At 42.3% G+C, this 16494-nt stretch overlaps 1 protein-coding gene across 1 annotated transcript; it reads right to left on the minus strand.

Moving 5' to 3' along the window:
* Window positions 1–521: 521 nt before the first annotated feature.
* Window positions 522–15712, minus strand: plch2b (phospholipase C, eta 2b; the record flags this gene model as incomplete). Its single annotated transcript, XM_084061754.1, has 21 exons — window positions 522–696; window positions 836–1901; window positions 1985–2064; window positions 2226–2372; window positions 2501–2585; window positions 2984–3108; window positions 3230–3337; window positions 3633–3818; window positions 4040–4128; window positions 5162–5259; window positions 5908–5991; window positions 6887–6997; window positions 7563–7737; window positions 8272–8392; window positions 9553–9756; window positions 9876–9969; window positions 10403–10573; window positions 11916–12049; window positions 12724–12960; window positions 13852–13998; window positions 15388–15712. The coding sequence occupies 21 exons, from the start codon at window positions 15710–15712 to the stop codon at window positions 662–664; spliced, it is 3822 nt and encodes a 1273-aa protein (XP_083917880.1). The 3' UTR covers window positions 522–661.
* Window positions 15713–16494: the final 782 nt, after the last annotated feature.

The raw sequence follows: 16494 nt of genomic DNA on the forward strand, positions 1-16494 counted from the left end.
GGTTGTGATATGATTTAGTTCATTTGTGTTAACCTTTAATAACAAATTAAAATACATATCATTTTAGTTTGGAAGCTGTTGGCTGTACAGTATAACCAGGCGGATATCAAATTGATAAAAAGCTGGATTTGAGTGGACTGCTGTATACAAATAAGTGTATTGATTTATGTGCACAAACTGTATCATTGTAATGTAAGAAAAATCTGAAACCACAGCTGAATGGAATAATGAATAAAAGTGTGTTAAAATGAGGCATCTAGTGCATTTGCTGTTAGTTTCAGTGTGTCTACAGTATACATGTAGCCTACGTATAAATCCCTGTTGCACAGTTGGCAATGGCATCACACAATTACAATATTCTGATCATGTGAAAATATGTTTTATTATAGTACATATAAAAACATTATTTCATGCATAAAACGGTGTTATTTGTAAACATTACAGCAATTTCAAAGACAATAAATTAGTCTAATTATGTACATTTGTCAGTGTCTTTTTTTTTTTTTTACAAGTGAGGAAAGCATTGGACAAGTGTATTAGCATACAGAACATCTACTCTAGCTCTGTTCATTGAAACATCTCTGGTTCCTTCCTTGGAGCGGTTCTTCCTCCTTTTCTGCTCGCCAGTATTGTCTTCCTTGTGATCCATATAGTCTGTGAGCTATAGTGTGGCATCATCATCATCATCATCATCATCTAACAAACATAAAAGGATAATCATAATCATTATAACCATAATCCTCTAATCACAGCTTGCCAGAAAATACTGCAGCTTGTGCGAATGCAGAGATCACTTTTGTTTCTCCTGTGAAAGGCAAAAACTGTCATAACTCACCATCGAAAAACAGTGGAGATGTACAGCGGATCTCCCTCATCCTCTGGTCAAAAAGAGCATTCATCTCCCTCTGCAGGGTGCCTTCGCGCTGCTCTCCGCCAGCTGGCACATAGGAGCACATAAGCTCCAGGCTGTCTATACTGCTTTCATCACTGCTAGATGTACTGTCAGATAGGCAGAGACCATTGACTATGGGCTTCATCTCGTTTCTGTAGCTGCCATAATGCTGTGCAGGAGGCATCTGCCAGTGGACAGCAGATCTGCGGTTCACCATTGGTGTGTGGGGAGAGGTAGTTTGTTTCCGTGGGCAACTTTGTGAGCGTACTCTTGTTCGCATGGGGGGACTGGCCGGCCGTGACTTGGCTGGAGTCTGCAAGGTCCTTCTCACCCTGGCAGGCGACGATGGAGGGATCAGTGCAGATGGCTGGGCTAAAAGCTGCAGCTGAGGGAGTGATTCAGTCTGTCTCTGAGTTTCTGATATTAATGGAGGTTCAAGGATAGGTTCATCGCCTGGCTCTGGTCTAACTGATATTTCCTCAAGGGTGGGTGACTCGGGCAATGGTGGCTCGAATGTTGGTTCTCTGACGTGTCGATTCTCCCACTCAGGCCTATCTGTCTGAAGTGGAATTTGGTCTTCAAAAACGGCACTGCTATAAGACCACCAAGGCGGTGAACTGGTCTCGAGGTCAGAACTATCACATTTCATAGCTGGGACAGTCACGGCTGAGTTGGAGCCAGTGGAGGACAGCATACGGAGGATCCTTGTCTTTGGTGGATCCTGCATTTGAACTCTGTGAGCACGCCTGACTGGCTCACTCATAGCCTCCCTGTGGAGCGCGGCCTTGGCTGCCGGCCCTGGAGCTAGAGGACATATATCGCCTTTCCTGCTGCTGTCCTGTGTGAAAGAATCCACATCCTTTCGGTAGTGCAGCGGATATGCATCTTCTGAGGATTGTACGGAGAAGTCCAGGGAAGGGCGCTTTGGAATTTGATGACCCTTCATATGTTTCTGGGCTGCTTTCTGGATGTGCTTCTTTGCCACTTTCACAGCATTAGTTGATTTCACCTATTTCACCAGGAACACCAAGGTTTTAAACAGAGTTTCTGCCAAAAGTCGTTGATTTGTGAGTATTTCAGTGAGTCTCTTACCTTTCCTGACATGTCCTTTATAGCAATATGAACAAAGATGGACGCCGCTGTCTGACCCTCCAAATACACATGTCGATAACCTTCAAAAATAAATTCAATATAACAATCATATTAGCCTAAATGTTGCACAGCAGTATAGATTTTCTTCTGAAAGCTAAACAGTTTTTCTTCAGTTTATTTATTTATTTTTTACCAAGACAGTAGACCTACAGTACAGTACGTCACTTATGTAATAATGTACCTGGCATCATGCTGATGAAAGCTATGGTCCGCTGTCCGATGAAATCTCGTCCAATCGGGTCATGATCCCACACTTGGAAACGCACAAGGGCAATCTGGGGCATCTGCATATTGAAGACAAACGTCTCCTCCCACATAGGGTTGAAACCTGCAGTTAATACATAAAAAACATACACGAAAGATAGGCTTACTACGAGATGTACTTAGATATGCAAATTAGCTTCATTGACCCAGTCTCATGAACTGTTTATTTATACTTCATGTTTAAACACTCACCATTATCCTCCACTACCCTGGTTTGCTGCTTGGCACTGTCAACAGGCAGACCAATAATCTCTACTTCAACAAAGGGATCAATAATCTGGAATGGCAAAAAAAGACACTTTTACTACTTTATGTCACATGGCCGATAGACATAAACAATTGCCTGTTGTTCTAATGCAGTGGTTCTCAAAGTGGGGTCAGAGGACCCCAGGGGTCCTTGAGGGGTTTCCAGGGGGTCCCCAGTAAAATAAGTTAATATATATGAAATATATATATAATATATCAAAGTTAGTTTAACTGCCGATCAAGCCCTATGTCACATCGTGACCCCTATATCACAAGGTGTCGCAATGCGACACCTTGTGATATGGGGGTCCCTGGCACAAAATATTTTCAGCTGGGGGTCCGTGGACAAATACATATCAATGTTGGGGGTCTTTGACATGAACATTTTTGAGAACCACTGTTCTAATGTTGCTGCAATGCATGCCTCACCTCTCCTCTGTCTCCAAGCATAGAGTCTTTGGGTTTGGGCAGCTGCTGTCCACTGATGATTTTTAACACTAACTGAGTCTTTCTGTATCCTGGCTGGGGCTCATCTACCATGGGATTAAAGGCACCTATGGAGGTTCAAGACAGAGTTTACTGGCTACATCACATTTCATTTAAACAGCGGGCGAAAGCTTCCATTTGTTATTTGTTTAACTTTAGTTATTTGTGTGTGCTGATACTAACACATACCTTTACACATACACTTAGGCTTCAGGACATATCCACAGTTGCCATTACTTGTGAACTTTGCTCGGTTCAGCTCAAGCATACGCCCCTCTGTTTGAAAATTCAGTGCAACTGAAATCAAAAATATAAGATAGATTAGACAGACAGACAGACTGTATATACTGTATAGTGTAACACACAGGATTTAAACATGGTCCTCCCACACGGGAAGACATGCATGTATCACTCAGCCAAAGGAAAATGCCCACTTGGCCACGGGAGATATTAGGCTTGGCTACTCTGTTCCATTCAACCTCCCTCCTTTTACCTCAGGCAGAGCTACTCCATTACATTAACACCCAGTGCAAACTATTCACAGTTGGGAGAAACCCTTCTTTCAAGGTGATAATGTGACACTCTCTCTTACCCATGTGGCATCCTATATTCCAGTATGGCTGTGGGCAAAAGTTGCTTGAGTCCACTCTGTAATTGGAGGGGTAAACCCGAAGGAGCTGCCGCTGGTTTAAACGGACCAACTGACCTGGCTGCAGTTGTAAAATCTGAGTCATAACGTTTTCATTGAGGGAGGACACCTGCCAACTACTCAGAAGAGCTGCCAGACAAACAAAACAGAGTTAGTGCTCAATTTGACTTGTTTTGACTTGCCATATGATTGTGTTGCTTGCAGAAAATACGTGATTTCAAAAATAGCTGATTTTCAACCTGAGAAATAAGCTCTTTTCATTGAGCGATACGACATGACGAAGTATAAAGGTACCCTATACAATGCATTCCACACACACAAAAAACGACGCTTGTTTAGATGCAGATTACCTTGTGTTTCTATGTCGTGAACTCGGACAGATTTCGTGTACTTGACCAGGTCAGACAGAGCTCGGGACAATCTCATTGTTTTCCTCTTCCTGGCCATGGAAATGGAGATGCACATTCAGGCCTCAACATTAACATAATCAGGGGTGCACATAACTTTTTAGGTCTGGTGCTCAGAAGAGCACCTGGAGATGTGACTTGGTGCGCATGGTCCCGTTCCGTTTTGTCAACGGGGGGGGGGATTCAGCACGGTGCCCACCGGACAGTTTTATCGACGGGACGGGACGGGACGGGGGGGGGGGTGCTGCGCGAGAAAAAAGGACGCTCTGCTTCTAAATGAGGGAAAATTTTTTTTCCCTCACGCTGTTAGGTAAAGCCCCCAAGGTTGGTGCCCTGTGCTGCTGCGCTGATTTTATCCGCCAGATTGGGACGTTCACGGCATATTTTGCACCATTACGGTGCGTTCATCATCGGTGACGAGTGCCTCTAACAGCCGCTGCTGGCTGCGTGCACGCAGCGAGGCGATGCGAGGCGACGCGAGGCAACACTTATACAATCACGTGCAGCATGCGTCCTCTACCCCTGCGCCTAATGGCTGTACATGGGGCCGACGGGTGCTTTAGCGTGATTGTGTGAAGCTACACTCAGGAAGTAAATTCCTAGCCTCGATCTCCAGGCTTTTAGTTTTTAGTTTTGCTAAAAAATAAAAGCTTGGAAATTCCTGTCCCAGCTGTTGGTGCGCAAAAGCGCCTTGCGTCGTCTGATGTGGTGCGCATTTTTTATTTTGGGTGCGCATGCGCACCTGCGCACCAGTTATGTGCACCCCTGAACATAATGCATGTGCTAAACCAGTGGTTCTCTAAAGTGGGTTCCGTGGATCCCCAGGGGTCCTTCAGGGGGTTCCCTTGGGATCCCCAGATAAATTATTAATAGTTGGGAACTAAATGGACCCTTGCGGATCTGTAACTCAGAGAATGTACAAATGGAACCAAATGTACGTCCATTTGTACACACTCAGAGTTATGGGGGATTTGTGGCCTAAATGGATACCAAACTGGGGGTCCTTAAAATTAAAACATTTGAGAACCACTGTGCTAAACTACTGAGTCCAGTGTATGTCCTTACTTAGGGTGGTAGACAATCTGAGCGTGGTCCTTGTTGCTGTGGGACTCTGATTCCCCTTCAGACATTGCTTTCTTTAACACCCGGACTTTCTTTTTCCTCTGGACAGAAAAACACATCAGTCAGCATTTACTACAGAGGGATGTTCATGGAGGATACTATTGTCTTGTTTCAGTCTGTCACTGTGATAAACTCAAGTGATGATGACACAGCAAGAAAACAGACATGTAGTGTTTTCTTAAAGGGATAGTTAAGTTTTTGATATTTCCCAAAACCATGTTTAAACCACCACTTCAGTTACTGAGTAATGTCCACTTGAAGCTTGTTACCATATAGTAATGCTAATGGAAACAAATGATATCGCCTAGCCATAGCCTACTCCTACTGGCAACCTGAGACCATTCGTTTCCATTAGCATTGCTGCAATGCTAACAAGCTTCCAGTGGACATTTCTCAGTACCTGTAGACAAAAAGGGGGTTATTTGACCAGTACCTTGTGAAGTGGGAATAAAATGTTGAACTATCCCTTTAGGTAAAAAAAAAAAAAAAAAGTGACACGTCTTCTAGTTTCCAAATAAGGGAACCATACCTGTGATGAAAACTTTGTATCAAAATCAGAGGTGGGAATGAAAGAGGAGCTACTCTATATTGCTCATTTGAATATTATTTGTATAGAGCAATGCGGTGAACAGGAAGTAGAAGGAATTCAGGCCACAGAGGACTAGTAACATGGCAATAGATCTACTGACCTTTCTTTTAAAACTCCTTATGATGGACCTGCCAAGTCGTCTCTTCTTTTTTGGCTGTTTGGCAGTAATAGCGCTGTTCCCATCCTAATTAAAACAATCAAACAGAGAGTATGTTTTACCCTCCGTCCGTCCGTGTGTCCGTGTGTGTCCGTCCTTCTGTCTGTTAACAGCTAATCTCCGCCACCGTTGCCCGGTCGCAGTGAAACTGCACACACACACTCCCTGGATGCCACAGCAGAACCTCTGCCCCAAATTTTTCACATGGGCCTGTTATAGCGCCACCAGGAGGCCGATTTGTGCAAAACAATTTTTTTGACAGTACTCCTACAGATTTTATCCAAACGTTATGCAAATCGGTACAAAGTATCTCTATAGTCATGTGATCAACACGGATCTGTCCGATTTCCCATATTCCATCCTCATTGGCTAAGGTTCGCTTCCAAAATTTGCAGGATTGCTCCGTTTTGAACAAAATGCCTCAAATCGTGAACGCAGCTTGCGATTTCCGTGAAATTTCACAAACACATTCCCACTAGGCCAAGGAAGAAATGCCACCCTTTTCCACATTGTCCTGTTATAGCGCCATCAGCAGGTCTAATTTAGCAAAACACATTTTTGGAACAAAATGCCTCAAATCATGAATGCAGTGTCCGATTGCCGTGAACGACCTAAGAATAAATGGCACCCTTTTCACATTGGCCTATTATAGCGCCACCAGGAGGCCACAATAACGTACCTGACCTGGCGGAGACCTGTGCTCCGAGGAGCACTTTTTCTAGTTTTTATCTGTAACTGTGTCTTCTGCAGGTTTATATAATTTATTTGAAAAGTCTTTTCATTTTGAGAAATATGCTTTTTTTTAATACAATAATAACAGAATGAGAAAGTTCTTCACTTTTTTGGTATTTAGCAAAAACATCCCTGTCTGTCTGTCTGTCTGTCTGTCTGTCTCTCCGTCTGTCTGTCTCATAGGTCTCACCGTGCCTGCCTGAATGTCTTCATCTTCTTCACTGTCCTCGTCTCCGGTGTCCTCGTCTGACACATCACCTTCCTCTGCATTTGGATCAAGGTTTGCTGGGAGCTTTTTCCCCTGAAACATAATAACCAATCATTAATTCACATGAGCACAAGTGCAACAGAGGACAGACGAACTGTAGCAGGGCCATTGGTAGGCCTGCACACAGAAAAATAAAGGTGCCAATTGGAACCAAAATTGGTGCTTCAGAGTGATCATAGAAGAGCCATTTTTGGTTCTTTAAAGAACCATGTAGCCCCCTTAAGAACCCTTAAGCACTTCAACACTGTTCATTACATTATCATTAAATTATTCATTAAATTCATTAACCACTCCTTTTGCCCTCTACACCAAATCTCTATGTCAAAAATAGCCGATATACAAGCTCACAACGGGTCGCAGCGAGAACCATTGTGAGCTTGTAGATCTGCTATTTTGGGCGAGTGTTTGCCTGTTAAGACATGCCCAATTGGGATGTGAATGTCAAAGTGATTAAAGGTGCCAAAGGTTCTCTAGAATAGGAGGAACATAATGGTTCATAAAATGTTTCTTTAAAGGTGATGGTTCTTCGTGGAACCATAGCTTTCAAAGAACCATTTAAGGACCATTATTTTTTCTGTGTGTACTGGAAAACTGAAACCTTGACTAGAACTTTTCCTTTCAGGATCTCCGGGGATGGCAGCTTCCGTGTTGTTTCATTCATGTTGACATTGGAAAGGTCCACTTTGTCCTGAAACACCTCAATGATATACTGGGCCATCTTTTTCTGCTGAGGCACACTGCAGTGGTTCTCTATGGATAAGATCACTGGATACCTGGGGATGGCACAGAAGGGCCAGTGGTGGAAGAAGTACATAGATTTTGGACATGAGTAAAAGTAGCAATAGCACAGTACAAAAACAATCTGTTACAAGCAAAAGTCCTGCATACAAGATGATTAACTTAAGTCAAAGTACAAAAGTATTAGCATCAAAAGATATTTAAAGTTGCTAAAGTAAAAGTACTCATTAGAGAATCATATAGGGGACTATAATTATTGATCATTAACCACTCAAGCCGTATTTTATATTTCAGATATTTAAAAATATCTACAAACAAATTTGTAAATTTGCTATTCTTTGATAAATTCTGAAGACTTTTGATTAATAATTTGATTCATTTTTAATAATCTATCTGCAAAGTAACCAGTAACTAGTGGAGTAAGAAGTATAACATTTGCCTCTGAGATGTAATGGAATAGAAGTATAAAGTATATCATTTACTATACACCGGCACAGTTAATCTTGGAAATATGTTTTCACTGCATAAAAACATGCAACACTGGGGAAGAGGCCAGAAGAGACACTCACGGTGACTTTGTGAAGGCATATTTGTTAATTGTTTCGATGACATCTTTGAAAAGAATCTTTGATGTCAAGGTGTAACCGTGGTGTATAATGGGCTCGCCATCTGGTCCATCCCAGCAGTCAACTGGAAAATACAAGACACACAGAAAGAAAGTCAGAAGAAAGGATAGAAAGAAAGAAAGAAAGAAAGAAAGAAAGAAAGCAAGAAAGAAAGAAAGAAAGAAAGAAAGCTCATGTGTTGGAAAAAGAGGTTGTGCTTCAAGAATGGGATTCTCAGTTGAGTGCTTAACACAAAATCCAGTGAGCATATTCCCAAAAAAATGTAAAAGGTAGCTGCACATCTCACATTTCAGGTCAAGGAGGACTGAATACTCACATTTCCCTTTCTTTTTCTTTTTTGGCTCTCTATCGAAAAATGCTTACGCCTTTCGGCACAGAAGGTTCTGTGTCAGAAGGCGTATGTGTTTTTCTATCATGATGTGAGCCAAATGAAAACGTGAAATGTGAGTATTCAGTCCTCCTTGACCTGAAATTTTAGATGAGCTACCTTTTTCATATTTTTGGAGGAATATAGCTCATTACTGTAATGCTCTCTACTCCGGTCTCAGTACAAGCTCATTACATCGCCTGCAATTGGTACAGAATGTAGAAGCCAGACTTATTACAGGTACGAGGAGATATGAGCATATAACCCCAGTTTTAGCTGCACTACCCTGGCTGCCAGTCACTTTAAGAATTGATTTCAAGATTTTAAAATTTACATTTAAATCTCTTCATGGTCTGGCACCCAGTTACCTAATGGAACTGCTAAAGCCCTATGTACCGGTCCGTAGCCTGAGGTCCTCTGATTCAGGCCTAGTCGTTCCCAAGTCTAGGTTGGTAACCAAGGGTGACCGGTCCTTCGCTATAAAGGCCCCTATAATAAGCCTGCCAGAGGACCTCAGGTTAGCTCGCTCACTAGCCAATTTTAAATGTCTTTTAAAAACCCATTTTTACTTTTTATCCCCTTCAGCCAGCATGTCAGTGCAGCTGCTCCTATGGTCTGATCATTGCATGTTCATTATTGTATTGCCTTGTCCTCTGATTATTGTCACTTTCTTGTTTTGCATTTCTGTCTTATTTTATGCCTTTTTCGTTGTACAAGCACTTAGTAACCTTGTTAAGAAAAGTGCTATATAAATATAGTTTATTATTATTATTTATTATTATTATTATTATTATGTTGTGTTCTTGAAAACAGTTGCATTAGAGTTGGAGTTGCAGTAGCCTAATGTGAATCCTTACCCTCTACACAGCGACAGCCGGCCTGCAGGACATATGCATACATGTCAGCCCTGGACTGGGAAAGTAGCTGGTCTCCTGTCAGGTAGGTGTTGTGAGATGAGTTTATGAAGTAGTTGCATAAGGGCTGACTCATGTCCTGATTCACCTGGTTGTGAACTGGATTGAAAATGTCTCCTGCAGGACTCCGCATGTATTTGGTAAAACCTGAAAGAAGGTTCCAAAGAAAGTTTTCAGTTAGTGGTTGATTGTCATTGAGGATTATTGATGTTTATATACAGGTAAACCAACTCTAACTTGGTATTCTATATACAAGCTCTCCTCACCATCAATGCCAAGTACCATGCGCTGAAGGTTCTCAGGACATGGCTCAAACTGTGCGACTATCTCAACAAGATGCTCTCTGTTTATCCCTTTCTTCTGTGAAATGAAATCATGCACATTGATGTATGAAGAATGTATATATTATGTTGTTCTAAATATCCACAGGTTGCAAACTAGATGTAGCTAATATTCTGGACACTTTATTATATATTGTGTAATAAATATCCATAGACATTAAACCCGGAAATACCGCTCTACACATTCATTTACAAGCATTCTGATCTGGTCTATAGGCTGAAATCTTCCAAAATGATTAAAGAATCTCAAAATTAGCTAAAGGGTTCAGAAATTGCCAAAATAATTGATCTAGAACAACGCGGCTATTTTCAGTAAAGAGATTTACTGTAGTGGAGTGTGGGGAAAAAAGGGGAGCACCAAATATAGACCCCTGCGAGATCCCGGTCAACAAAGTATGTAGTGGTTAAGTGGTTAACATAGAAGTATGGGACGGTTCTCAGCTTTCATCCACCTTCTGTTCATTTTCCAGAAAACAAGCGAGGTCATTGAGATCCAGGACTTCTTTCTGATTGCTGTAGGAGATCAGTAAGAGGTAGAGGTCCCTGCGCGTGGAGATCATCTTATAGAAGGAACAGAATTCCTCAAATCCCAGTGATCCCTGGTTCTCATCAGTGTCTGCTTCCTGCGGATGGAGACGAAAGCCTTTCACGAGCAGGAAATGAATTACTCAGTTTGTGTACGGCTTGTGACATATTTTAGGGCTTAATACAGAATACATCTAGTATATCTGCCACATGGAATGGTAATGGAAGTCATTGCACAGAAAGTGCATTGTTGCGGAGGAATACATGACAGAACTGAGTCAATATTGCTGTGCAACCAAAGCCATCTGTTCACTGGTAGCCATATGGTAGTCCTGTAGCGTTCTGCTGTACTGTCCTGCTGGCACACTACGCTGGCGCCGTTGAGATTTCACTGTCACTGGTTCTGTCTCTGTCAGCGTGTCACTCTTTCTGTCTCCGTCTCAGTCTCTCTCTCGGACTTGTACTGTACATGTGACTTGAACATGTGACAATGAAAAACCGGCATGGTACAGAACTTGAGCGTGAGGGTCAGAGGTCAATTTGTAAAGATCTTTAACCTCCGTACACCTTGTTGCTTACAGTGCATGCAATGCCTTGCTAAATCCATTCACTTTCTCTTTTAGGGAACAGAAACCAGTGGTGTAAAGTAACTAAGTGCATTTACTCATTTACTGTACTTTAACTTTAACTAATTTCAAGTTACTTTTAGGCTTCTGTGCTTGAGTATTTCCTTTTCTTGATACTTTATACTTCTGCTGCACTGCGTATTTGAATGAAAGACTTGTACTTGTAACAAAGTATTTTCACACTGTGGTATTAGAACTTTTACTTTGTAAGTCCAAAATCTGAGTACTTCTTCCACCACTGACAGAAACATGACTATTTGGGATAAATGCCATGCAAATGGTCTGTCATCGGTCAGTTTGTCAAAGATTGCCATGCCATGGCATGACTATCTAACTTATAGTATCATCTCTTTGCCTGTGCAGATATTCAATTAGATGTTATGGTTATGTAGTTCTTACGTAAGGCAGGAGTGCAGTTGTAACAACTGGAAACTTTTTTAAAGACAGATACTGGTTACAGTTGATTTATAGATGGAAATACTGTAAATACAATTTGATATGACATAACATAATATGGCAATGGTTTTCAAACTTCTTCATGTCATGGACCCCAAATTAATATGTACCTCCATCTGAAAATATTTTGTGCCAGGGACCCCCATACAAGATTTTTGTATTGGAAATAGCCTACAAATCTACAAGCTCACAATGCATCACATTGTGACCCATTTTGAGCTTGTAGATCAGCTATTTTCAAATAGCCTATGTATAGGGTTAAAGTGGCTAAACAGGGGACACTCTGGAACCAACTCAAGGACCCCTGGGAGGCCCCGGACCCCACCTTGAGAACCACTGATTCATGGTATGGTCTTACCTGAAACATCTCTCTGACTTTCTGTTTGGGTAAATTGACGTTGAGTTTGTGGAGCAGCTGATGAACTTCTGATATACTTAGAGTGCCGTCCCCATTTTTGTCTGCCTCTGAGAACGTCTGCTGTAACCATGTGTCTTCAGCGTTAAGGTTGACAGAGGATTGTCAGGGTTTCATTTGCTGAGGGGGGCAGTCTATGGCTCTGCTTTTGATATCCCCCCCGGTTAATACGTTTTTATGGCCTGTGGGTATACGTTTTGTCCCTGATTCTGGTCAGACTGAATTAAATACATTGCATTTAGTTTTGGGAAAGGTCACCGTCTTATTTGGTTGATATTTATGTTTGATAATATCACAATGTAATTAAATAACACAAATATTTGTTAACCACATTAACCCTGGCTGGCATCTTTTGGGTGGATTTATCAAAATGTTTGAGAAAATTAAAGAGAAATATAATATTTTTTTTTGTGAAAATAGCACACATCAAAGCATTGTGAGCTTGTAGAAAGGCTATTTTCGCTATATGTCATACAAATGAGTATATAGGGCTTTTGTGGTTAGTATGTTGTTGTTTTTTTGTTTGGTTTTTACAAATCATTCTACAGTAGTTTCCCTCACAGCCTTCTGCTGCTTTGAGGAAATGGGCGAACACATTGGTGGGACACAAATTATGTGTCCCACCAGCAACTTCATAAGGACAATATTCAGCAAGCACCGTTTACATGGAGATTTGCTTTTTTGAACATGACTCATAGTTATGGAGGGTCTGACTCCACGCAGGAATGATAGAACAAAGGATATTGGTCACGTGTGCGCTGCCTGCGGGCGAAGCTGTCCTCATCGCTGATGCCAGCCATGAGGTACTTAAGGCCAGTGATCCAAGTTCGGGCATCCTCTCCGTTGGCGGAGACCAGGTTGAGAGATTGCAGATGGTTGCCATGGTAGATACTGAAACAGCAGTTGGGGTCGAAGCGGTTCTCTGCGTAGCGCTGGAATATCTCAGACTTCTTCCCCTCACACACTTCATGGATGGAGTCAATTGTTACTGAAATAAACAAAGGAATAATTCAAAATCTAGATGTCACGATTGTTGGGATGAGTGGTTTACATTCATAATAAATAAATAAACACAGGTCCTGAGGTCCGGAGTATGGCTTGTTTTTTATTCTGGCAGTGGTGGACAAAGTACTGAACCCAAGTACTTGGGTCAAAGCATATAATCCTGGTCAAATATTACTCAATTACAAGTGAAAGTTGCTTTGTCTATACTCGAGTTAAAGTACTGGGGTACTTGCTTTTAAAAAATATTCAAAAGTACTTGTTTTTGAAAATACAAAAGTTCAAATTACAGTACATCGTTGTAGCAGCAGATCTATAAGCTAAAATCAAATCGAATCAACTGATGTGGACATGTGCTCAGGGGATTGCATTTAACTATAGAACAGAAAAACAGCTGTATTGGGTCCCTGGGGGTCCCTGACCTGTTGTCCCTGTGACTGTGTGACTGAGTTAGATCAATGGTTCTCAACATCTGCTGAATCACATGACTGTTAAATAAAAACATGGTTCATTCTTCTTCTTCTTTTTTCAATTCAGTATATTTCTTGTGTAAAAGACTTTGAATCTTTTACACCTCACTGACAAGTGCCTTTCTGAGTGATTTGCAATGACACACTGCAGCAGAGAATACTTTACCTTATTCCTTTTGGAGTGCAACAAAGGGCATCCAATCAGTTATTTTTACTCCTAAATGTTATTTGGTCTAATTTGTGCAGGCAGAAATTGGTACAGGTAATTGGTTTGAGTGCTCTGCCTTGTGGGGAGCATTTGACTTCAGGTTGGCTAATGACAGAGGCCGAATCAAACAAAAACATTCTCTGTAACATCAATACACCAAATACTGTTAAAACCAGCCCGTAATTGTATTATGACTCACTTTTAGCTTTGTCGTGTTTCCTTGAGGGCCGCCAGCGGATGCAGGACTTGTGTTCATCCAGGTAGAAGAAGCGCACCAAGCCCTTCTTCTTCCCTTTCAGTTTGGTCATCTGTGAGCCAGTCTGCATCATATACATACACCTCTCCACTGCAAGGCAAGACAAGTTGATTTGTAGAGCACATTTCAACTACAAGGAACTTGAAAGTGCTTTATACAAAACATCAAGATCCCGGGGGCAGCAGGAGGCTCTGGAGGTAAAGCAGTGGCTCGGGAAACGGAAGGCCCCTGGTTTGATCCCCAGCTCCCCCAGTGTTAAGTGTCAAAGTGTCCTTGAGCAGGACACTTAACCCCCATTTCAGGTCGGTGCCTTGCATGGTTCTCTCTGCCGTTGGCGGGTGAATGTAATGCACATTGTAAAGCACTTTCAATGAAGGCACTGTACAGAGGCATCGGTCTTAATGTTCATCAGTTCCTTTACACTGGAATCTTTTCTTTCCCCACAAGCATGTTGATGTCACTTTAGATACCAAGTCACTGCCCATGATTGTTCAATTTCTTTTGAAACGTTGTCCAAATACATGATCACTGTTGCAAGTTATGTCATCATTAGTTAGCCCTCGTGTTAATTTGTGTAATAGGTGTTTCAATCTGCTTCAGAAAAACACATTTTGAAAACCCTAAGACAATCCACACTGCAGTCTCTGGTGACAGTAACAGCCATGTAGGGGTTTACCAACAAGCAGTTGTTTATGAGATTATTGCACTACGTCATACAGGAGTTAAAATAGCTGTTTGGTACGGCTGGAAGAAAACATGCAGAGTCCTTAAAATGTCCATTTTGTCAAAAACAAATCACAGCACTGTTTCAAATTGTTTTCTCCATTATTTATGCAAATTCTTGGAGATTGGATATCGATCTAATATGTAGCCTAAATAAACCCCAGTTACCAAATTGATCTCTACAAAATGTCTTTTAGAGTATTCTTCTTCAGGGGAATTGGTGTGCTTTTCTGTTTGTCCTGGAATTATTTGTAATTTGCTGTGTTTGTTGTGTAGTTTATGAGAGTGAGAGCATGTAACCTGTGTTTGTAATCTGAAGCTCAAACCCACGTGATGCACTCTGGTACATCACTCAGCCTAATCCTAGAGGATTGTCTACTGTCCATATGTCCATTATCTACTCACACTTCCCTCCATTTCCATTCTATCGTCCTCGGAAATGTAACATTTTGGAGGCCACTTAAATTGCGTTAAGCTCCATATCACGGATCCCACCAGTACAATACAACACCATTTTCTGTCTGAAGGCTTATAACCGAGAGCTTATAACCGAGGGTCCAAATGGACAGCCAGGTCTGTAACAGCCAGTTCTGTAACTTACAGCCAGTTCTTCTGTAACTCTGAGAGTGTACAAATGGAACCAAATGGACCTTCTCAGAGTTATGGGGGGGGGGGGGGGGGGGTCTTTGAAATTAAATAGTTAGAGAACCACTGCAAAATATTCAAAGTGGAAAACTCCAATGAGTGTTGTCTCACCAATCTGACCCAGTCTCCATTTCGGTTGAGCCACCACACTGCCACCGATCCAGAAGAACTCCTCTGCCAGTCTCGAGATGGAGGCTTTCTGCCACTGTTTTGGGGACGACATGATGGACGGGCTGGGAGGATAGAGGGGGCTCGAGGCCCGTCTCCACTGGGAAGACTGGGGCGCCCTGGAGAGAGACGGGGAGAACATCCCAGGTGACAGAGAGCCCAAAGACTGGCACGTAGCTTTCACTGGCGACAAGGAGGACGGCATCGGCGGGCTGGGGCTGCTGCCCGGCCCGGGAGATAGTGGAGCCATAGCTGGGATGCTGTTCATTCCTGCACTGTACATTTAGGTTCCTGCTGATGTCCTCTTCACATGGTATCACCTTGCCATCTGTAGCCCCCCACAGACGGCTGGGAGCTTCAGTAGAACCGGTGCTGTATCACTGCTTGTAAACCTCAGCATGTTTCACGTCTTCCTGTGGGCCACACTTTGACGTGCCAGCATCTTCCGTTCCCACAGCCCAGTATTCCAGGTTTACGCTGCCATTGGACCCGAGTAATGGCTCCTTGGAGGAGGAGCAGTGTGCAACACGTGTTTAGCCACTAAAGCTTCCTCAAGTAGTATAGCCTAATCCTGGAATGAGGCGACAGCATTGCTTTCACGGGGGATTTTCACCCAACCAATACGCTTCTGCAGACAAAGGAAGAGTGTAAGACAGTAGGGGGACAAATGATCTTTAAATCGGTGGTTTTCAAAGTGGGGTCCGGGGGACGAGGGTCCTTGAGATGGTTCCAGGGGGTCCCCACAACTCCCCTGCAAAATGTCTTACTATTCTATGTGTAATCAAAATATAATCAAAATCAGTTTAACCACTTTAATTTAACCCTATATACATTGGCTATTTTCAAAACTGTCTTGAAATTTCGAATAGTTTTAAAACATTTTAACAACACTAATCTTGAATGGGGGTCCCTGGCACAAAATATTTTCAGATGGGGTTCTGTGGTCAAATACATTAATTTAGCGGTCCTTGTCATGAAAAAGTTTGAGAACCACTGCTTTAAATGATGCCAGTGGGGGCATGTCTATACTGAACTGTGTTACAGGCAGCC

This window comes from Gymnoscopelus microlampas (assembly GCF_963454915.1).
Source record: "Gymnoscopelus microlampas genome assembly, chromosome: 7".
NCBI classification, from domain to species: Eukaryota; Metazoa; Chordata; class Actinopteri; order Myctophiformes; family Myctophidae; genus Gymnoscopelus; species Gymnoscopelus microlampas.